At 47.3% G+C, this 22,384-nt stretch overlaps 1 protein-coding gene across 1 annotated transcript; it reads left to right on the top strand.

Annotated features, from left to right (window-relative positions):
• Positions 1 to 34: 34 nt before the first annotated feature.
• LOC308674022 (sedoheptulokinase-like) lies at positions 35 to 17,480 on the top strand. Its single transcript, XM_081338169.1, has 8 exons — positions 35 to 167; positions 2,731 to 2,938; positions 4,928 to 5,069; positions 8,540 to 8,723; positions 11,372 to 11,524; positions 12,218 to 12,393; positions 15,255 to 15,455; positions 16,209 to 17,480. The coding sequence occupies exons 2-8, from the start codon at positions 2,759 to 2,761 to the stop codon at positions 16,640 to 16,642; spliced, it is 1,470 nt and encodes a 489-aa protein (XP_081194295.1). The 5' UTR covers positions 35 to 167; positions 2,731 to 2,758; the 3' UTR covers positions 16,643 to 17,480.
• The last annotated feature ends 4,904 nt before the right edge of the window (positions 17,481 to 22,384 follow it).

The following is a 22,384-nucleotide window of genomic DNA, read 5'->3' as shown; positions in this document are numbered from 1 at the left end:
GTGACCTCTTTAACATGGCTGCCGCGCCCGGGCCCCCGCCATGTTGAGTGTGGCAGGCTTCCTCTTTGCTCCAAAGTTCATTTTAAAGCCGATTTTTCTGCCTTCGGAGGTGCTTTTCGAGCCCAGGCCTTCTTGGGCGCCGTCCACCCAACTTTAACCGTCTCAAGGTGAAAAGATCTGCTTGGAAAACGAGGGCCCAAAGCTATTTTGCATTGCTCCAGCTGCCTGCTCCCTTTTAATTGCATTTCTGCTCATTGTGGTTTTATTACTTTATTGCATGTAGCTGTGCAGCTGCGCTGGGGGGGGAGGGGTTAAAGGCTGTGGAATCTCCTCTTTTTTTTGGCTTATCTTTGAAGTTGCATTTCTCTTCCCCAGCCTCTTTGGGCCCTTTCTTCTCCAGATGTGCAGGACTCCAATGCCCATCCTGCAGCACGGCCTGGGAGGATGGGAATTTGGCACATCGGAATAAATTAGCGAGGCTTGCCAACCTGCTTGCAGGTAGTCCTCACTCACGTGAGGCAGTTGTTAAGTGAGTTGTATCCAATTTATGACCTTTTTTTGCTGCGGTTGTTAAATGAACCGCAGGAGTTGGTAAGTGAATCTGGCTTCCCCCACTGACTTTGCTTGCTGGAAGGTTGTTTGTAAGCTGCCCAGGGTCACTGACATTGGGAGGGGGTGTGTGTGTGGCCAAATAAATTCAATCAATCTGTTGGGAGAATTCTCCTGGGTTCCTTTCTTCCGCGCTGGGAGCCTTAGCACAGGGCTTTTCAACCAGTGGTACGGGTACCACCCGTGGTACATTAGCACCTGGCAGGTGGTACGCGACCATCCTAGAAAAGTGGTAGCGGGAGAGGGGATTGAGCTGAACCGGTGGCAGCACCGCACAAGCCTGAGTGAGAGACGGCTGGAGCTGCAGGGCTGTCGGGGCTCAGCGGAAGCGCCAGGATCAGCACCAGGATCCAGCTGGAGCTCAGCACTAATCCTGGCACTTCTGAGCCCAAAAGAAGCGCCGATCAGCTAGAATGTTGCAGCATCTCCAGGGTCTTGTGATTTATATTCAGATGCTTGGCAACTGATTCATATTTATGACGGTGACAGTGTCCCAGGGTCATGTGAAGGGACCAAAACCTGCTGCAACCACCCAGCAGATGGGGGGGGGAAATAAAAACCAAACACCCCCACCCCACCCCCGCTGCCAATCCTCAACAGAAATGCTCACAAGAATGAAAACCTCGGACAGGAGGAAGACGCCGCCGGGCAGGCAGGCAGGTGTCTTGCTCGGCTGTGGCTTGGGGGGCACTTTTTTCAGTGCCATGGTAACTTTGAACAGTCACTAAACGAACTGTTGTAAGTCGAGGACTATCTGTGCTTCATCACTTTTTTTCCTTTTTTGGGGGTGGGTCATCAAGTTTTTGACCCCTTGCTAGACGACTGGTGGTACTCGGATGTTGCCATATCCTAAAAGTGGTACAATGGGTGAAAAGGCTGAAAAGCTTTGGGAAGGCTGCTTGGGAAGGAGGTCTCGGGGGAGGGGGGCAGGGGCGTGGTGTGGTATGGTGTGGTCCTTGGTGTTCTCTGAGCTTTCATTCATTCAGTCAGAACAGCTGGAAGGGACCTTGGAGGTCATCTAGTCCAGCCCCCTGCTCAGGAAGGAAATCCTACACCACAGAGGTCCCCAACTTTTTCGAACCTGTACCATTGCTTGGAGGTCTCCACTGTTTCATCCAAAAACAACACAGGTAGTCCTCGACTTACCGACCACAAGCGAGCCCAACATTTCTCTTGTTCAGCGAGACATCTGCTAAGTGAGCTTTGGCCCATTTTACGACCTTTCTTGCCACAGTTGTTAAGTGAATCCCTGCAGTTGGTTAAGTTGAATAACCCAGGTCGCAAAAGGAAATCACGTGACCTTTTGGACGCTGCAACGGTCAGAAATATGAATCAGTGGACAAATGTCTGAATATTAATCATGTGATCAGGGGATGCTTTAAAGGTCGTAACTGAAAAACGGTCATGAGTCTCATTTTTCAGTGTCATCGTAACTTTGAACGGTCATTAAACAGACTGTTGTAAGTTGAGGACTACCTGTACACGGTTTGGCCTTGGGGCAGCTGGCTACAGACCGGAACATTGGCAAGATTTTTAGAATAGAAGAGAAGAGAAGAGAATTGAGAAGAGAAGAGAAAATAGAATATAGAAGGGAATAGAATATAGAATAAATAGAATACAAAATAGAATAGAATAGGAAATAGAATACAGTAGAATATAGAATAGATTAGAGTCTCCTGCCTGAGCAGGGGGTTGGACTAGAACAGGGGTCTTCAAACTTGGCCCTTTTATGACTTGTGGACATCAACTCCCAGAATTCCTCTGCTGGCTGAGGAATTCTGAGAGTTGAAGTCCACAAGTCATAAAAGGGCCATGTTTGAAGACCCCTGATCTACAATATCATACACCAGGAACATACATGTGTTAATACAGCAGTCTCCAACACAGAACAGTTACAGCAGGAAACAGAAGCACATCTGAGGAGCCTTCCCTTTTATACAAAGCTCTTAAAAGGACACAGACCCTGCTGACATTGCCATCATTATATCATACGTCTCACATTACATCAGCTGGTTAGCTTCTAAATCATTACCTTGACAGCTGTGCATCCCCCGCTCCTCCTCCCCTTTTTGAGCAGATGCAGGACTGACCTGGTTTCATTTTTCCCCGGTGGTGATCCAGACTGCAGGCCTCAAGGCAGAAACCTCGGATGGCGCAGGAAAGACGGAGGTCCGTTGGGCTGCCCGCCCCGTGCATCCTGGGCATCGATCTGGGCACCACATCCGTGAAAGTGGTCCTGGTGGAAAAAACGGAAAAGGGCCCCACCCTGGTTGCCAGCTGCACCAAGCCGGTGCAGGCCGACGTGCACGTCAAAGAGGCTCAGTTGCGGGTAAGGTGAATAGAGAATACTAGTTGGAAGGGACCTTGGAGGTTATCTAGTCCAACCCCCTGCTCAAGCAGGAGAACCTATACCATTTCAGATAAGTGACTGTCTTTTAGTCTCTTCTTCAAAACCAACAGTGATGGAGTGCCCACAACTTCTGGAGGCAATCTGTTCTGCTGGTTAATTGTCCTCACTGTCAGGAAGTTTCTCCTTAGTTCTAGGTTGCTTCTCTGCTGGATTAGTTTCCATCTGTTGCTTCTTGTCCAGATTTCATCTGCTTTGGAGAATAGCTTGACCCCCTCTTCTCTGGAGCAGCCCCTCAAATACTGGAATACTGCTATCATGTCCCCCCTAGTCCTTAGAGTAGAGTAGAGTAGAGTAGAGTAGAGTAGAGTAGAGTAGCCTAGAATAGAATGGAATGGAATGGAATGGAATGGAATAGAATACAGAATACAGAATACAGAATACAGAATAGAGTAGAATACAGAATACAGAATAGAACGGAACGGAACGGAAAAGAACAGAATAGAATAGAATAGAATAGAATAGAATAGAATAGAATAGAATAGAATAGAATAGAATAGAATAGAATAGAATAGAATAGAATAGAATAGAATACAGAATTAATAGAGTAGAGTAGAGTAGAGTAGAGTAGAGTAGAGTAGAATAGAATAGAATAGAATAGAATAGAATAGAATAGAATAGAATAGAATAGAATAGAATAGAATCTGGCAGGGACCTTGGAGGTCTTCTAGTCCAGCCCCCTGCTCAAGGAAGAGAACCTATAATATCTGAGACAAGTGACTATCCAGTCTCTTCTTAAAAACCTCCAGTGATGGAGCCCCCACGACTTCTGGAGACAAGTTGTTCCACTGGTTAATTGTCCTCGCTGTCTGGAACTTTCTCCTTAATTCCAGGTGGTTTCTCTCCTTGATTATTTTCCATCCGTTGTTTCTTCTCCTCCTCTCTGGTGCTCTGGAGAATAATTTGAGCCCCTCAAGCACTGGAGTACTGCTATCATGTCATCACGTTTTAATAACCAGTGGAAAAAGACATCCACCCGAGAAAGACTCTTCATTTGTCTTTCTCCTGCGTAAAACATTTCATTCTCTCTTCTTATTTGTCCCAAAGGTCCTTTTTTCAGGAGGCAACTGGACTTCCTTGTTTTTCCTTTGAAGACGTTTCGCTTCCCCTCCCAGAAGCTTCTTCGGCTCTGACTGGGATGGTGGGGACTGGGAGGATTTATACTCCTTGCAGAGAGCCGGTCCTTTGCCTCCTTTTAGAGAGTCGTTGAGGCCGCTTGGAGGTTTACCTGCGTCCTCAGGGTCACCTGAATGGTGCAAATAGGTGTGGGGCCCTCTTGGCTACAGTATGTTTTCTGCCCTGGGTCCCTTCCCTGTTGGAGATGAGTTGGGATGAGTCTGTGCTGCCTGCATCTCCAACTGAAGCGCAGATGTTTTTTGTAGTCTGCCATGTTTTCTGGAAATCCGTTCATCCTCTCGCACCATCCGAAGGGTGTTCGTCCCAAAGCGCACAGCTAAATGTCCATGGACACTCTCCATCATCGAGGTCAGGGTTGTCCCAGAGGTGGTTTTTGAGGAGGCAACTGGACTTTCTTTGTTTTTCCTTGAAGACGTTTCACTTCTCATCCAAGAAGCTTCTTCAGTTCTGACCGGATGGTGGGGAATGGAAGGATTTATACTCCTTGCAGAGAGCTGGTCCTTTGCCTTCTTCTAGAGAGTTCTTGAGGCCACCTGGAGGTTTATCTGTGTCCTCAGGGTCACCTGAGTGGTGCAAATGGGTGGGGAGCCATCTTGGCTGCAGGATGTTTTCTGCCTCGGGTCCCTTCAATGTTGAAGGCAGAAAAGGTGTTGGGGACGAGTCTCTTTCTTCTCCCTTATTTTTCCTCAATGTATTCTTTCCTCCCACCTAGAGGTAGTGAGGTAAGCGTCATCTAAGTTTAATAAATAAATGAATTCTTTCTTTCTCTCACAGGAGAATGAGCAGGACGTCCACAGAATCATTGAAGCTTTGAACAGTTGCCTCGTGTCCTTTTCTCCGGCTTTTGTGCAAAGAGTTTGCTGCATTGGCGTTTCTGGGCAAATGCACGGGGTGATGTTTTGGGAAGCTGGGAAAGGTAAGACCTAGAACACAGAAAGTAGAATAAAACATGACCGTCTACTGCCGGGGACGACTTCCCATCGCCCGGTGCGCTCACACAGGGAGGGTCTCCTCAGGGTGCCATCGGCCAGACAATGTCGGCTGGCGACCCCCAGGGGGAGGGCCTTCTCTGTTGGGGCGCCGGCCCTTTGGAACCAACTTCCCCTTGAGCTCCGGATGGCCCCGGATCTCTGGTCCTTTCGCCGCGGCCTTAAAACATTCCTTTTTCATCAGGCTGACCTGGACTGACGACGGGGTTTTAATTTTGTTTTAATTTTTGTTGGTTTTTAGTGGGGCTTCGTAAAATTTAATCGCTTTTAATATTTGTATTCATTGTTTTTATTGTTGTTTTATTGTTGTTAGCCGCCCTGAGTCCTTTGGGAGATAGGGCAGCATACCAGTCCCATAATTTAATTAAATTAAATTAAATATTAAAACAGCCAGGAGGGATTTTGGTGTTCTTCTAATCCAATCCCTAGAATAGGAATAGGAATAGAACAGAACAGAATAGAATAGAATAGAACAGAATAACTAGAATAGAATAGAATAGAATAGAATAGAATAGAATAGAATAGAATAGAATAGAATAAGAATAAGAATAAGAATAAGAATAAGAATAAGGAATAGAATAGAATAGAATAAGAATTAGGAACAGAACAGAATAGAATAGAATAGAATAAGAATAAGAATAAGGAATAGAATAGAATAAGAATTAGGAATAGAATAGAATAGAATAGAATAGAATAGAATAGAATAGAATAGAATAGAATAGAGAATGGAACAGAAGAGCACAGAATAGAATAAGAACAGGAATAGAATAGAATAGAATAGAATAGAATAGAATAGAATAGAATAGAATAGAATAGAATAGAATAGAATAGAATAGAATAGAATAGAATAGAATAGAATACTTTATTGTCACTTTAAATGTACATTGATCAGCATACATTAAAATGAGATTTTGTTTCATACAGCTTTCAAAGGATAACTGCCTCCAGTATGCACTGCATAAACATGATAATAAAATAAAATAAAATAAAAATAATTATGCATATAACCACCCCCCCCCCCCCACACACACAAGACCCAGTGAAACAACACAGTCTAGTTTGGATGTAAACATATACTTGGCGAGAAAAATGAATCTTGCGAGTTTACCAGAGAGACAGCATAAGCAACAAAGCTGTTACAGCAGGGGTCCCCAACCACTGGGCCGTGGACCGATACAGGGCCGTGGCATGCCAGCAACCTGTCTGCACAAACAAGCAAAGCCCCATCTGTGGGATGCAGGCAGCACACAAAACCACACACCCTCCGGTCCGTGGAAAAACCTCTTTCCACGGAACCGGTCCCTGGTGCCCAAAAGGTTGGGGATGTCTGTGTTACAGAATCTGGTAGTCCTGCTAAAAATACTTTGAAACCGCTTCCCAGAGGGGAGCAGGGGAGCCACACAAACAGACTGTGAAGTGGGTGTCCGAGCTCTAAGCACATGTAAGCGCTTACAAGCAGTGTCCTAAAAGGAGATCTTATATACCATTTCAGATAAATGGTTGTCCAATCTCTTTTTGAAAGCCACCAGTGATGGAGCACCCACAACTTCTAGAGGCAAGGAGTTCCACTGGTTAATTCTTCTTACTGTCAGGAAATTTCTCCTTAGTTCCAGGTTGCTTCTCTCCTTGACTAGTTTCCATCCGTTGCTTCTTGTCCTTTCAGGTGCTTTGGAGAACAGCTTGACTCCCTCTTCTTTGGGGCAGCCCCTGAGATATTGGAAGATTGCTATCATGTCCCCCCTCGTCCTTCTCTTCATTAAACTAGACATGCCCAATTCCAGCAACCGTTCTTCATATATTTAAAGCCTCCAGTCCCCTAATCATCTTTGTTGCTCCTCTCTGCACATTTTTTTAGAGTCTCAACATTTTTTTTTTACATCACAGTGACCAAAACTGGATGCAATATTCCAAGTGTGGCCTTTATCAGGTGCTATAAAGTGACATTAACACTTCAAACTGTGTTGTGAACTTGATAACACGCAAAAACTGTTCTGGAAAATAAGCATTTGAAGCTGGTGTCCAAGACTTTTATTTTCCATAATTGTGAACGCTAGGGGAAAAACAGAACAGATTGAACAGAACAGAATAACAGAGCTGGAAGGGACCCTGGAGGTCTTCTAGTCCAACCCCTTGCTCAGGCAGGGAAATCCTACAGTATACCATTTCAGACATGTGCTTATCCAATCTCTTCTTAAAAAAACTTCCAGAGTTGGAGCACCCACAATTTTGGTGGCAATTTTGGTTTCACTGAATAATTGTTATTGGACCCAGATTGCATCTCTGATCAGCTTTTGATTTTTGATTCATACTCTGGAGAATCCCATTTTCAGTTTGATGCACTGCATCCTGAAATGACTCTAAATGGGGATTAATTTGATAACCCCCTCCCGCTTTGATTTCCCTGCCGCTGACTTTTTAAAAAAGAATATTATTTATTACATGCTTTTGTGTGCAACTGTTAAGTTCCTAATTACTATATTTCTAAAGCCTTATCTTAATTCTTCCTGGGGTTCTTCTTGGCTGTTTTTATGAGTGAGTTCCCTAAAAATCAAAAACAGACTCTAAATTTTTGTGGCATTTGAAGACTTTATCCTTTATATGCTGAACGATTATGTGTTTTTGCTTTTTTGCTTTTTAATGCCTTTCATGTTCATTTTTCTATTGCACAGACAGATCAGGACGGTAGCAGAGTGGAAATATAATTGAAAGCTGGTTGTAGAACTTCTCCATGGGAGAAAACAAAAATCAATCTGGCTTATCTATGCATTTGGGGAAAAAAACTCTTTTCCTATTTTTTTTTTAAAACACGTATTTGTGTTTTAAGAACCATCAATAGTTCTTTCTAAAGTCAAGGCCGCGGAGATTTTGTGTTCCATCGAAGGGAAGAAAAGGGTCGCCTTTTAAATTTTCTTTTCTTTTAACTTTGATTTGAATTAATTCAGTTCGGTTCAACTCGTTTCTGTTATTAAGCGAATCCGTCGTTAAATGCATCTCACCCCGTTTTATGATGTTTCTTGCCACGGTTGTTAAGCAAATCACTGCAGTTAAGTCGGTCGTTAAGCGAATCTGGCTCCTCCCCCCCATAGACTTTGCTTATCAGAAGGTCGCAAAAGGGGATCACGTGACACACACACCTCCGGGACACTGCGTCATAAGTACGAGTCGGTTGCCAAACGTCTGAATTTCGATCATGTGGCAACGGTCGTGCGAAAAACGGTCGTAGGTCACTTTTTTCAGTGCTGTGGTAACTTCAAATGAATCTGTTGTAAGTCAAGGACTGCTTATACGGGTCTGTTTAGTGCTACACGGGCCTTTGTGTGTCAAGGACAGCTGACACAATTCCAAGCATGGTTGCAGTCACCTTGGTCCCTGGTGGACCTTCATCTGCCTCTTCCAGGTTGCAGGTGGACCGAAAATGGAGGCCGGTGGACTTTTCAGCCAGACAAAGCCAGCCAGCTGATCACCTGGCAAGATGGCCGCTGCAGCCCCCAATTCCTGTCTTCCCTCCCGGCGCCTCAGTCGCACCTCAGCGTGGCTTCTGGGTACGGCTGTGCCACCATCTTCTGGCTCTTAAAGAACAGGTAACTGCGGCCTAGTGGACCATCGCTTAAGTAGGAGCCAGCCGTGTGCTGCAGCTGCCAAAAAAGCCAGCACAGTTCTAGGTTGCATTAACAGAGGAATAGAATCAGGATCACGTGAAGTGTTAATACCACTTTACAAGGCCTTGGGAAGGCCACGCTTGGAATACGGCATCCAGTTTTGGTCACCACGATGTCAAAAAGATGTTGAGACTCTAGAAAGAGTGCAGAGAAGAGCAACAAAGATGATCAGGGGTCCGGAGGCTAAAACATACAAGGAAGAGTTGCTGGAATGGGGTATGTCTGGTTTAATGAAGAGAAGGACGAGGGGGGACGCGATAGCAGGGTTGCAGTATCTCAGGGGATGCCCCAAAGAAGAGGCAGTCAAGCTGTTCTCCAAAGCGCCTGAAGGCAGGACAAGAAGCAACGGAGGGAAACTCATCAAGGAGAGAAGCAACCTGGAACTAAGGAGAAACTTCCTGACAGGGAGAACAATTGACCAGTGGAACAGCTTGCCACCAGAACTTGAGACTCTAGAAAGAGTACAGAGAAGAACAACAAAGATGGTCAGGGGACCGAGGGTTAAAACATATAAGGAATGGCTGCTGGAATTGGGCATGTCTAGTTTAGTGAAGAGAAGGACTAGGAGGGGGACATGATAGCAGTCTTCCAGGAAGGAAGGAAGGAAGGAAGGAAAATGAGAAGGAAGGAAAGTAGCTGTGGTAGAACAGTGGTTAGAATGCAGTATTGCAGGCTAGTTCTGCTGACTGCCGGCTGCCGACATTTCAGCAGTTCAGTTCTCACAGGCTCAAGGTTGACTCGGCCTTCCATCCTCCCGAGGTCGGTAAAATGAAGACCCAGATTGTTGGGGGAAATACATTGACACTGTAAACCGCTTAGAGAGGGCTGTAAAAAGTCCTGTGAAGCGGTATATAAGTCTATTGCTTGGGAAGGAAGGAAGGAAGGAAGGAAGCCAGCCATGATGGCACAGTGGTTAGAATGCGGTATTGCAGGCTGACTCTGCCCACTGTCAGGAGTTCAATCCTCACCAGCTCACAGTTGACTCGGCCTTCCATCCTTCCAAGGTCGGTAAAACGAGGACCCAAATTGTTGGGGAGCAAAATGCTGACTCTGTAAACAGCTTAGAGAGGGTTGTAAAGCACTGCGAAGCGGTCTATAAATGCCATTGCTAGTGCTAGACAATTTATGCTGGTTTGCCAGATGGCTGATTTTTTTTTTAAATTGAATTTATTATTTAAAACATTGGACACGGTGCAAACGGACTGACATACCTTCTTGTCTACAATATTTTTTTAAAATTTGCATATATGTATATATACACATTTAATTTAATTTAATTTAATAATATTTGTATACCGCCCTTCTCCCTGAGGACTCAGGGCGGTTCACAGGGCAGAATAAAATACTAAATACAAACGTTAAAAAGAGATTAAATAGTTGCCCATATTAAAACAGTTAAAATAGAATTCTAAAACACCAAGTTAAAAACTAAACCACCAAAAATAAAAAAAACCCCACCAATCCCCATCAGGCTAGGCCGGCTTGTACAAACAGAAAGGTCTTGAGATCGCGACGAAAGGAGCGAAGATCGGGCGCCATCCGGAGCTCTACCGGTAGCTGGTTCCACAGCTCCGGAGCGCCCACAGAGAAGGACCTCCCCCTGGGGGCCACCAATCGACATTCTCTGATCGGTGGCACCCTGAGGAGGCCCTCTCTGTGGGAACGCACAGGGCGCAGGGAGCTTGATGCCGGCAGCAGATGTTACATAAGATACACTTAAAATACATATCAGTTATATATAATAATACAATACTTAGAGCAATCAACCAATCTATAAATTCTAATAGAGACCTTCCTTTTGTTCCTGCCAGAAATAAAACTTATTCCAAATTTTATAGTAGCCTGATTGATCTTTATTCTTAATTTCCAAAGTTAATTTGTCCATTTCTGCGCATTCCCAGATTTTCCTTATTACCTCGTTTTCTACTGGAATTTCACTCCTTTTCCAATTCTGGGCAAATGACATTCTTGCTACCGTAATAATATGAATCATCAGATGCAACTCTTCTTTGGGGTATTTCTCTTTTATTATGCCCAATAGGAAAAATTCTGAACTAAACTCAACTTCTTGTCTTAGTATTTCTTTTAGCCAGGTCCAAATCATTTGCCAATATCTTTGCAGATGGCTGAATTTTGATCACATGACTTTGGGTTTGCTGTGACGGTCATAAATGCAGGGACTGATGGCAAGCAGCATTTTAAAATGCCATTGTAACTTTGAACGGTGGCAAGCAGGATACCGGTAATTCAACTTTAACTACGGTTGAATTTATTCCATTTAAATTTAATATCCCATTTGTACGCCGCCTATTCCCCTAAGCAGATGCTGGTCTTCACGGTTCCCAGAGGGTTGTTTTTCCCCCCCAATATAATTATTTATATATTCCATTTATAGGCCACCCATCTCCCTGAGACGGTCTTAATTGTTCCTAGACCTTTTCTATTTTATATATATTTGTATAATATTTTTATGCCAGTCAGTTTTTCCAATAGATGTAGAGCTGTACATCTATCCATCCGTTCTGTCCGTCTGTGTGTCTCTGAACTGTTTCTATTTCCTCTCTGCTTAGGCCAGATTTCATGGTGCCCTACACCACTGCTGGCACCATCCAGGACTATGTCGTAGCCATGCTGTGTGGCCAAGAGAAGCCAAAGATGTCCGTGCAAAATGCCGCTGCCTGGGGATACTTCAGTACCATAGAAAAATCCTGGAACACTAAACTGTAAGTCTACGGATGGCCTCAAGGGGGCCCTGGGCACCCTGTACACCATTTACACTACAATCTTTGCACTATGGTTTCATCTCAACCACTTGGAAACTTGAAGAAGGGTGGACCAACTCCCAGAATTCCCCAGCCAGCCTGCTTTAAGAGGGGTGGAGTTCCACTCCCAGCATTCCCCAGCCAGCCTGCTTTAAGAGGGGTGGACTTCTACTCCCAGAATCCCCCAGCCAGCCATGCTTTAAGAGGGGTGGGCTTCCACTCCCAGAATTCCCCAACCAGCCTGCTTTAAGAGGGGTGGACTTCCACTCCCAGAATCCCCCAGCCAGCCTGCTTTAAGAGGGGTGGACTTCCACTCCCAGGATTCCCCAGCCAGCATGCTTTAAGAGGGGTGGACTTCCACTCCCACGATTCCCCAGCCAGCATGCTTTAAGAGGGGTGGACTTCCACTCCCAGAATTCTTCAGCCAGCCATGCTTTAAGAGGGGTGGACTTCCACTCCCAGAATTCCCCAGCCAGCCTGCTTTAAGAGTGGTAGACGTCCACTCCCAGAATCCCCCAGCCAGCCTGCTTTAAGAGGGGTGGACTTCCACTCCCAGAATTGTGCTTATATGTTAAGGACGGCTTGTGTTATTCAGCCTCAACACACACACGCACACGCACACACACGCTGGTTCATTTGTACTTCTCTTTTTAGTTTGGAAGACTCTGGCTTTCCCATTCATTTGCTTCCTGAAGTGGTCGATTCCGGAGACCTTGCTGGGGAAACCTGCCAGGCATGGCACCGGGTCCCAGCCGGAACCAAGGTTGGGACAGCTCTGGGAGATTTCCAATGCTCAGTTTACTCTTGCATGTCTGAAGACAGCGACGCAGGTAGCTGCCTCTGAAATCAACGGAAAGGTTGAACTTGACTAAGGCAAAATGATTTTGCGTTGCAGGAAAATGTCGGCTTGTAGAGACACTTAACTCGGTGGGGTGCTTGGTGCCCTCTGAGCTTGATGTTTTCCTTGCAGACGTTTCATGACCCAACTAGGTCAGCGGTCCCCAACCTTTTGGGCACCAGGGACCAGTTCCGTGGAGAAAGGTTTTCCCGTGGGTGCGTGATTTCATGTACTGACTGCATCCCGCGGATGGGGCTTTGCTTGTTTGCACGGACCGGTTGCTGGCTTGCTGCGGCCCGGTGCTGGTCCACGAACCGTTGGGGCTGGAGACCCCTGAACTACCACGTTTCCCCAAAAGTAAGGCCTACACCAACTGTAAACCCTAGCTTGATTATGGGGTGGGTGGGCCTAATATAAGCCCTACTGTTCTGTACCAGCCTGCTACCGGCCCTGCAGAAAAGGCAAGAAGGCAAGAGGCTGGAATTACGCCTACCAAATTTATTGCTACAAAAACAAACAGAACAAGACAAACCAAGAAACAGGAGCTTTAAGAAACAGGAACTATCCAAGCGGTTGCCTTCAGCAAACCAGCCCTCCCACACATTCCCCTTATATAGAGTTCAGGGCGTGGCTTCTCTCTGCCTCCTTCCGAGGAGCCCCATTGCCTTCCTCTGTTTACTCCTAATTGACTGCGTCGGGCATCCTTGAACAGGGCCAGCTGTGGGTCATCTTCATCCACGCTGTCAGGCTCACACAGCTGGGTCTCCGTGGTGACCAAGTGGGAGGGGCCTGGCTGAGGGCTCTCATCAGCAAGATCTTCAACCCCCTCAGCAAGGTCTTCAACACCCCCCTCCTCCTCCTCTGAGTCGTCCGACCCAACTGCCGAACCCACAGGCTGACCCTGAATCACAACACCTACCCCAAAAATAATCCCTAGTTTAGGGGCAAGGCACACACCTAAAAATCAAGCTAGGGCAGGGGTGGGGGTGTGGAGCTGCCCCATGCGCCCCGCACCTGCTTCCCTTGCAGCCAGGCCTCCCCTCGACGGTCCACTTCTTCTGAGGCCTCTTCTGCAGCCAAGCCTGCATTTCTCAGTCATAGGCCTTTCCGGAAGGCTGTAGTTCGGTACTCGGCTGCTTAGGCCTTCCGGAAAGGCCTGACTGCAAAATGCAGGCCCGAGTGCAGCTGCAGAACTTTGGCCCCAGAAGAAGTGGACCGGCTGGGTGGTGCTGGAGGTGAGGTAAGGCCTACCCCGAAAATAAGACCTGGTGCCTGTTTTGGAGGCAAAAAAATAATAATAAGACCTGGTCTTATTTTCGGGGAAAAGCGGTAGGTAACATCAGGACTGGAAGGAAATGGGGTTTCTGGACTGGAGGAGGAGGAGGAGGGCAACTGTGGCAAGAAAGGTGGTCAAATGGGGCAAAACTCGCTTAACAGCTGTCTTACTTAGCAACAGAAATTTTGGGCTCCTTTGGGGCGGTCAGTCGAGTACTATTTGTAAAAATAAATAAATGAAATGCTTTGGCACTTGATTGAGTTGAGGAAGGGTTAGGTAGGGCAGCTGTGGAAAACTCATTTTCTAAAATGAGGGGGTTGGGAGTGGGGGGCACTGTTCTCCAGTGGTTCTCCTCCTACCTCCTGGGATGTTCGCAGTCGGTGTTGGCAGGAGGGCAGAGGTCGGCCCCGAGGCCTCGTTTGTGGAGTTCCTCAGGGGTCGGTCCTCTCGCCTCTCCTGTTCAACATCTACATGAAGCCGCTGGGTGAGATCATTCGTGGTTTTGGAGTGGGGTATCATCAGTACGCTGATGGTACCCAACTTTTTTTCTCCACCCCGAACCAACCCAGTGATGCCCTCGATGTGATCTCCCGTTGCCTAGAGGCGGTTCGGGTCTGGATGGGGAGGAACAGGCTTCGGCTCAATCCCGACAAGACTGAGTGGTTGTACGTGCCGGCATCTCGGGAAATTCGGTCCATTCCATCTTTAACCATGGGGGGTGAGGTGTTACCCCCCGTAGATAGGGCTCGCAACTTGGGTGTCCTCCTGGACTCACAGCTCAGTTTGGAAGACCATGTAGGATCCGTGACCAGGGGGGCTTTTGCCCAGGTTTGCCTGGTGCGCCAGTTGCGACCCTATCTGGACCGGGATGCCCTACGCACAGTCACTCATGCGCTCGTGACCTCCTGTTTAGACTACTGCAACGCTCTGTACATGGGGCTGCCCTTGAGGACCACTCGGAGGCTTCAGCTGGGGCAGAATGCGGCCGCGCGAGTTGTGTTGGGGGTCTCCCAATACTCCCATGTAACGCCTCTTGTCCGTGAGCTGCATTGGCTTCCGGTTGCCCTCCGGGTGAGATTCAAGGTGCTGGTGATGACCTCTAAAGCCCTAAATGGCATGGGTCCGGATTACCTCAGGGAGCACCTGCTGCCGGTGTCATCTTCCCATCGTCCTGTGCGCTCCCACAGAGAGGGCCTCCTCAGGGTGCCGTCGGTCAGAGAGTGTCGGCTTGCGGCCCCCAGGGGGAGGGCCTTCTCTGTGGGCGCGCCAGACCTTTGGAACCGTTTACCGGTTGAGCTCCGGATGGCTCCCGACCTTCGCTCTTTCCGCCGGGATTTGAAAACCTATTTATTTGAACAGGCCGGCCTGGTTTAAGGGTTTGGGTTTTTTAATTATTTATTGTTAGGGCTTCATTAATTTAATTTACTTTTAACTTTTGTAACTTTTGTAGTGCTTTTATTGCCCTGTACACCGCCCTGAGTCCTTCGGGAGAAGGGCGGTATAGAAATTCAATTAATTAAATTAAAAGGCAGCTCATTTTTTGATTAATTCTTCTCTCTTTCTTCCCCTCTCCCAAGTTCTCAACGTCGGCACCTCTGCCCAGCTGGCGGTCCCCCTTCCTCCCGGGTTTCAGCCTGTGGAGGCTCCAGATCCCAAATCGCCTGTGCAATATTTCCCGTATTTTGACAACCGGTATCTGGCGGTGGCTGCTTCACTAAACGGCGGGAACGTGATGGCCGCGTTCGTGAAGATGGTGGTTGGATGGATGGCTGAGCTGGGTAGAGTCTTTCAGGAGGGGGATGGGCTTGGCCTAGCTCTGGGAACGCAATCCTTCCTTCCTCCCTTCCTTCCTTCCTTCCTGCCTGCCTGCCTGCCTGCCTGCCTGCCTGCCTTCCTCCCTCTCTCCCTCCCTCCCTTTTCTCCTTCCTTCCTTTCCTCTCTCCCTCCCTTTTCCCTCCCTCCCTTCCTTCCTGCCTGCCTGCCTTCCTGCCTGCTTGCCTGCCTGCCTTCCTTCCTTCCTTCCTTCCTTCCTTCCTTCCTTCCTTCCTTCCTCCCTCCCTCCCTCCCTTTTCTCCTTCCTTCTTTTCCTCTCTCCCTTTTCTCTTCCTTCCTTCCTTCCTTCCTTCTCCCTCCCTTTTCTCCTTCCTTCCTTATTTCTTCCCTCCCTCCCTTTTCTCCCTTCTCTCCTCCCTTTTCCCTTCCTTCCTTCTTCCCTCCCTCCTTTCCTTTTCTCCCTTCCTTCCTCCCTTCCTCCCTTTTCTCCATTCCCTCTCTTCCTCCCTTTTCTCCTTCCTTCCTTCCTTTCCTTCCTCCCTTTTCTCCTTCCTTCCTTCCTTCCTTCCTCCCTTTTCTCCTTCCTTCCTCCCTTCCCTCCCTCCCTTCCTTCCTTCATTCCCTCTCTTCCTCCCTTTTCTCCTTCTTTCCTTCTCTCCCTCCCTTTCCTTCCTTGGGCTTCATTGTGGTCGTAAGTCGAGAACTAACCCGTAGAATCTGAACTCCTGCTCCATCTTCTCCTCTTCTTTCTTCCGCAGGGCTGGAAGTCTCCGAATCGGACGTCTACCGGCCGATGATAGAGGCCGGGTTGACTCATGCCGATAGCCGTCTCCGCGTCTGCCCCACCCTCTTCGGGGAAAGGCACGCGCCCACCACTCTGGCTTCGGTGACGGACATCGCGGCCTCCGAAATGTCCCTGGGGCACGTGGTCCGGTCCTTGTGCCGGGGGGTGATCCAAAACCTGCTCTCCATGCTCCCCTCCCGTAGCCTGAAGGAAGCCGGGGCCAAGCAGATCGTGGCCAGCGGAAGCGGGCTGTGCCGAAACGAAGTGATGAAGCAGGAAGTGGAGAAGGCCTTTGCGCTCCCCGTGGTCCATGGCCAAGTCGCCGATGCTGCCTTGGGGGCGGCTTGCGTGATGCTGAAGAGAAATCACTGGATAACAGAGTTGGGAGGGACTTTGGAGGTCATCTAGTCCAACCCACTGCTCAGGCAGGAAACCCTATACCATTTCAGACCAATGACTGTCCAGTCTCTTCTTAAAAACCTCCAGGGTTGGAGCATCCCGCAAACTCTGAAGTCAAGCCATTCCGCCGATAAATTAGAATCGAATAGAATAACCGAGATGGAAGGGACCTTGGAGGTCATCTAGTCCAACCCACTGCTCAGGCAGGAAACCCTATACCATTTCAGACCAATGACTGTCCAGTCTCTTCTTAAAAACCTCCAGTGTTGGAGCTTTCACCGCTTCTAGAGGCAGGTTGTTCCACTGGTTAATTGTTCTCACTGTCAGGAAATTTCTCCTTAGTTCTAGGTTGCTTCTCTCTTTGGTTAGTTTCCCCAGAGTAGGGATCCACATTAACCTTGGGAACGTGATTGGATGCTGAGGTCAATCAGGAATCATAGGATCTTAGACCCAAAGGGCTGGAAGGGACCTTGGAGGCCATCTAGTCCAGCCCCCCTGCTCGAGCAGGAGGCCCTACACCATTTCAGTTACAAATTGGCTGTCCAGTCTCGAGAGCCTTGGTGGAGCAGTGGGCTGATGCCTCCTTAAGTAACACCAGCTGCCTGCAATTAGTGCAGGTTCGAGTCCCACCAGGCTCAAGGTTGACTCAGCCTTCCATCCTTCCCAGGTAGGTAAAATGAGGACCCAGATTGTTGGGGGCAATTAAGCTGACTTTGTAATAATGCCGCTTGGGGGGGGGGGCGAAAGCCCTAATAAGCAGGCATATACATAGAATGAAGGCTATTGCTAAGCACATTGGTTTGTGCTTAAATTGTAAGCCTCCCTGAGTCTTCGGAGAAGGGCGGGATATAAATGGGATTAAAATAAATAAATAAATAAATAAATCTTAAAAACCTCCTGTGTTGGAGCACCCACCACTTCTGGTGGCAAGCTGTTCCGCCGGTTAATTGTTCTCGCCCTTGGGAAATTTCTCAGTTGCTTCTTCTCTCGAGTGCTGATAGTCCTCGACTTAACAACATTTTGTTTAGTCATCAAAGTTACCCCAGCACTTTAAAAAAAAGTGACTTAGGACCCGGTTTTTTTTTACCCTTACCACCGTCGCGGCCTCCCCGTGGTCGGCCACCTGATCAAAATCCAGACGCTTGGCAACTGACTCGTATTTATGATGGTGGCAGCTTTCCAGGTATGTGTGTGTGTGTGTGTGTGTGTGTGTGTGTGTGTCTTGTCACGTGATCCCCTTTTGCGACCTCCTGACAAGCAAAGTCAATGTTCGGTCACCCTCCATGTTACTTAACTTAACCCCTGCAGTGATTCACGTAACAAACGGGGGGGGGGGGCAGAAAAGTCGTAACGTGGAAGAAACGACTCGCTTAGCAACAGATACTTTGGGGCTCCGCTGTTGCCGGGGTTCGAGGACCACCTGTAGTAGTTTCCATCCGTTGCTGCTTCTCCTGCCCTGCTGGGCGAAGACCCTGGTGTAAATATACTGGGGGTGGGTGGGAATGGACAGGGGAAGCCCCCTCCCCTTTCAGAACAAAGATGACCCCCAAATTGACCAGCAGGATGGCCGAGAAAGTTGCGAAAGTCGGATTCTGCTGGCCGGATATTTGGGGAGTCTCTCGTTTGAGTCTTTAACTGGTGGGGGGGGAGTCAAGGCAAAGACGTTTCCCTAGAAATTGGAAGCCCCTTCCCACGGCATCGGCAGGGACTCCGGTTCCTTCCTGAATGCGCCGAGAAAGAAGAGGCTCTTTGCCGCTACGTACTTGTGTCTGGATTAAATATCAGCATCCAGCATTAAAATGCAACCTAGCATTGAAGGGAAAGAGAATTCAAAAACAAATGAAAATTGGACCGAAACAAATAGACATTAAAGCAATTTATAAGAAAGACGATTTCTGACTTTCTCTTAGGACACAGTTAAATAATACCACAGTGACTTTGAGTGCACTAGGGATGTCGCCTAGCTGGGTCATGAAACGTCTGCAAGAAAACAACCAAGCACAGAATGCACCCAGGACCCTACAGTTGTTGTCGTCGTCATCCTCCTCCTCCTCCCTTCTAGCACTGATGATGTTACCTAGTTGGGTCATGAAACATCTGCAAGAAAACAACCAAGCTCAGAGAGCATCAGGGACCCTACAGTCCTCCTCCTCCTCCTCGTCCTCCTCCTCCTCGCACTGATGATGTTACCTAGTTGGGTCATGAAAGGTCTGCAAGAAAACCCCCAAGCTAAGAGTGCACCAAGGACCCTGCAGTCGTCGTCGTCCTTCTCCTCCTCCTCCTCCTCCTCCTCCTCCTCCTCCTAGCACTGATGATGTTACCTAGTTGGGTCATGAAGGGTCTGCAAGAAAACCCCCAAGCTAAGAGTGCACCAGGGACCCCACAGTCCTCCTCCTCCTCCCTTCTGGCACTGATGATGTTACCTAGTTGGGTCATGAAACGTCTGCAAGAAAAGCCCAGAGTGCGCCAAGGACCCCACCGTTGAAGCCTGAGCCAGAAACATCCTCTTCTATTGAGACTGTGCACATCTGGCCTTTCATCTTCCTCCTGAAAGTTTCCCTCCCTTGCTGGGGAAGGGTTACGCCTACCTCGGTCAAGCTATGCTGGCTCAGGAATTCTGGGAGTTGAAGTCCACGAGTCATAAAAGAGCCAAGGTTGCCTACCCCCGGTCAAGGGCTTGGGGTAAAAGACGCACGCCCCTTCCAAACCTAGGATTCCATGAATTTTGCGGGTGGGCAAATCGGATTCCTGTTTTTTCCCACTTTCCCGGGGCCGAGCCAGCTTTTGGACGTGTGAACGTTGCAGGAAGTAATTGGATGAAATCTCATCCGAAACTGCCTTGATGGCCCAAGTTTTCCAGTAAATTTGGATGACTCAAAAGCAAATTGCAGAGCCGTTGGAACAGCTCTGAGCAATTAGCCCGGTCCTTAAAAGCTGCTCAGTTCTGTTTGGGTTTTTTTTTCCTGTGACTTAATTGTGGGAAATTGAGCAAAAAGAAACAATCTCACTGTTGTTTATGGAGCCAAAATAAAAGCCCACATCCCATTGTGGTTCCTTTAAGCCAGAAATCAATTGCCTTTTTTTTTTGAGCCAATGGACATATTTGAAGCATTTGGGTGGGCTGTTCCCCAAAATCCGAGGGGTGGTGGTGGTTATAAAAATCCAAATGGTGGCTGCAACAACAGGATCAACGCTGTGCCCCTTTTTAACCCTAAACACACACACACACACACACACACACACACACACACCACACACAGGGAGCCTTTTGGGTCAGAAAGCAGTTAACTATTAAATGTGGCCAGCTCAAATGCGCCCATTGCTCAGAAGGCAAAACTGATCCGGGATCCATCACAGTTTTTAAAAGTAAGGAATGGTATACAATATTCCGAAGAAGATTGATCTGAAAAGATTTATAGGCAGATAGCAGAATGTTAGATTATTTGATGATCTTTTCAGGGCATTTCCCAAATACAGATAGTCTTTTAGAATAGAATATAGAGTAGAATTATAATAGAATGGGATGGGATGGGATAGAATAGAATAGAATAGAATAGAATAGAATAGAATAGAATAGAATAGAATAGAAAATAGAATAATATTTAGAATAGAAAATAGAATAGGAATAGAATAGAATAGAAAAACAATAGAATAGAAAACAACTGGGTTACTAAATAGCTGCAGTGATTCACTTAACAACTGTGGCAAGAGAGGTCATTAAATGGGGCATTTAACGAATGTCTCGCTTGGCAACCATGCTGGTCGTAAGCCAAGGACTTACCTGTATAAGAAATGAATTTGCAGGAACTTTTCCGTTTTCTCATTAGCCCTAAAAACAGATTTCATATTCCAATTTCCGATCAAAACTCGACGCAGAACTAATGCCGCATTTCCACCGTGTGTTGTTTTTGAAAGAAATCTGTTTGTATTGTCCTCTGTTTGTGCGTGCGTGTTTGTGTGTGTGTGTTTGTGTGTGTGTTTTAAATTCCTTGGAGAGTTTTTATGGCTATGTTTTATTTCCCAGCAACATTTTGCAGCGAACTCTGGCAACAGCAAAACAAAAAAACCCCAAAAAAGACGGTTTTGCTGATATTGTAGCTTCCTTGACCGGCTGTGTGAAGTGGAAGTGAGGTCACATCCAGAGATGGTCTGGTTTTTTTCCTACCGTTTTAAAAAAACACCAGACCCTAAAACCAGTAAAGCTAAACACAATTTTATGGACATTTCCGAAGCCGTTGCTAGAAGCCAAATTAGCATTTGTTATCTTTCTCTTCCTGGAATTAAAATTCCAGGCTGCAAAGATTCAAAACTTTGAATTTCCTATTTCCCAAGATGGTGCCATATACCGGAATAACAAGAGTTGGATGGGACCTTGGAGGTCTTCTAGTCCAACCCACTGCTCAAGCAGGAAACCCTGTACCATTTCAGACAAACAATTCTCCAATCTCTTCTTAAAAACCTCCAATGTTGGAGCACCCACAACTTCTGGAGGCAAGTTGTTCCGCTGGTTAATTGTCCTCGCCGTCAGGAAATTCCTCCTTATTTCTAGATTGCTTCTCTCCTTGATTAGTTTCCATCCTTTGCTTCTTGTCCTGCCTTCAGGTGCTTTGGAGAACAGATTGAGGCCCCCTCTTCTTTGTGGCAGCCCTGATAATAATAATAATAATAATAATAATAATAATAATAATAATAATAATAATAATAATAATAATAATAATAATACACCTTTGCTCCGCGAGCTGCATTGGTTACCAGTTGTCTTCCGGGTGAGGTTCAAGGTCTTGGTGATGGTCTTTAAGTCCTTACATGGCATGGGTCCGGAATACCTCGGGGACCACCTGCTGCTGGCGTCGACTCCCCTCCGCCCTGTGCGTTCCCACAGAGAGGGCCTCCTCAGGGTGCCTCCGGTCAGAGAATGCCGGCTGGTGGCCCCCAGGGGGAGGGCCTTCTCTGTGGGCGCCCCGGCTTTATGGAACCAACTGCCGGTTGAGCTCCGGACGGCACTGGATCTTCGCTCCTTCCGGCGCGGGCTAAAGACCCATTTATTTGAACAAGCTGGCCTGGCCTGATGGGGGAACGTTAGGGTTTTAATGGGTTTTATATTGTGATTAAGGGACGCGGTGGCTCAGTGGGTTAGGACGCTGAGCTTGTCGATCAGAAGGTCGGCAGTTTGGCGGGTCGAATCCCGAGTGCCGCGTAACAGAGTGAGCGCCTGTTACTCGTCCCAGCTTCTGCCCACCTAGCAGTTCGAAAGCACGTAAAAATGCAAGTAGAAAAATAGGGACCACTACGGTGGGAAGGTAACAGCGTTCCGTGCGCCTTTGGCATCTAGTCATGCCGGCCACATGACCACGGAGACGTCCTCGGACAAACGCTGGCTCTTCGGCTATGAAACGGAGATGAGCACCGGCCCCTAGAGTCGGAAACGACTAGCACGCATGTGCGGGGGAACCTTTACCTTTACCTATATTGTGATTGTTTTAATTGGGCAATTATTTAATTCTTTATATCCCCTGTTCACCGCCCTGAGTCCTCCGGGAGAAGGGCAGTATATAAATTTAATAAATAATAATAATAATAATAATAATAATAATAATAATAATAATAATAATAATAATAATAATAATAATAATAATAATAATAATAATAATAATATAATGTTGGAAGGGACCTTGGAGGTCATCTAGTCCAACCCCCTGCTAAGGCAGGAAACCCTATACCATTTCAGACAAGTGGCTGTCCAGTCTCTTC

This window comes from Vipera berus (assembly GCF_964194415.1).
Source record: "Vipera berus genome assembly, chromosome: 1".
NCBI lineage: Eukaryota > Metazoa > Chordata > Lepidosauria > Squamata > Viperidae > Vipera > Vipera berus.
This window is presented reverse-complemented; position numbering and strand designations above follow the sequence as displayed.

Excerpts from the sequence above, each read along its gene's own strand:
- LOC308674022 (XM_081338169.1), top strand. The coding sequence starts at position 2,759 with ATGGCGCAGGAAAGACGGAGGTCCGTTGGGCTGCCCGCCCCGTGCATC. Across the intron at positions 8,724-11,371 it reads TTCTGGCTCTTAAAGAACAG|GCCAGATTTCATGGTGCCCT; the intron begins GTAACTGCGGCC and ends CTCTCTGCTTAG. Across the intron at positions 15,456-16,208 it reads TGGATGGATGGCTGAGCTGG|GGCTGGAAGTCTCCGAATCG; the intron begins GTAGAGTCTTTC and ends TTTCTTCCGCAG.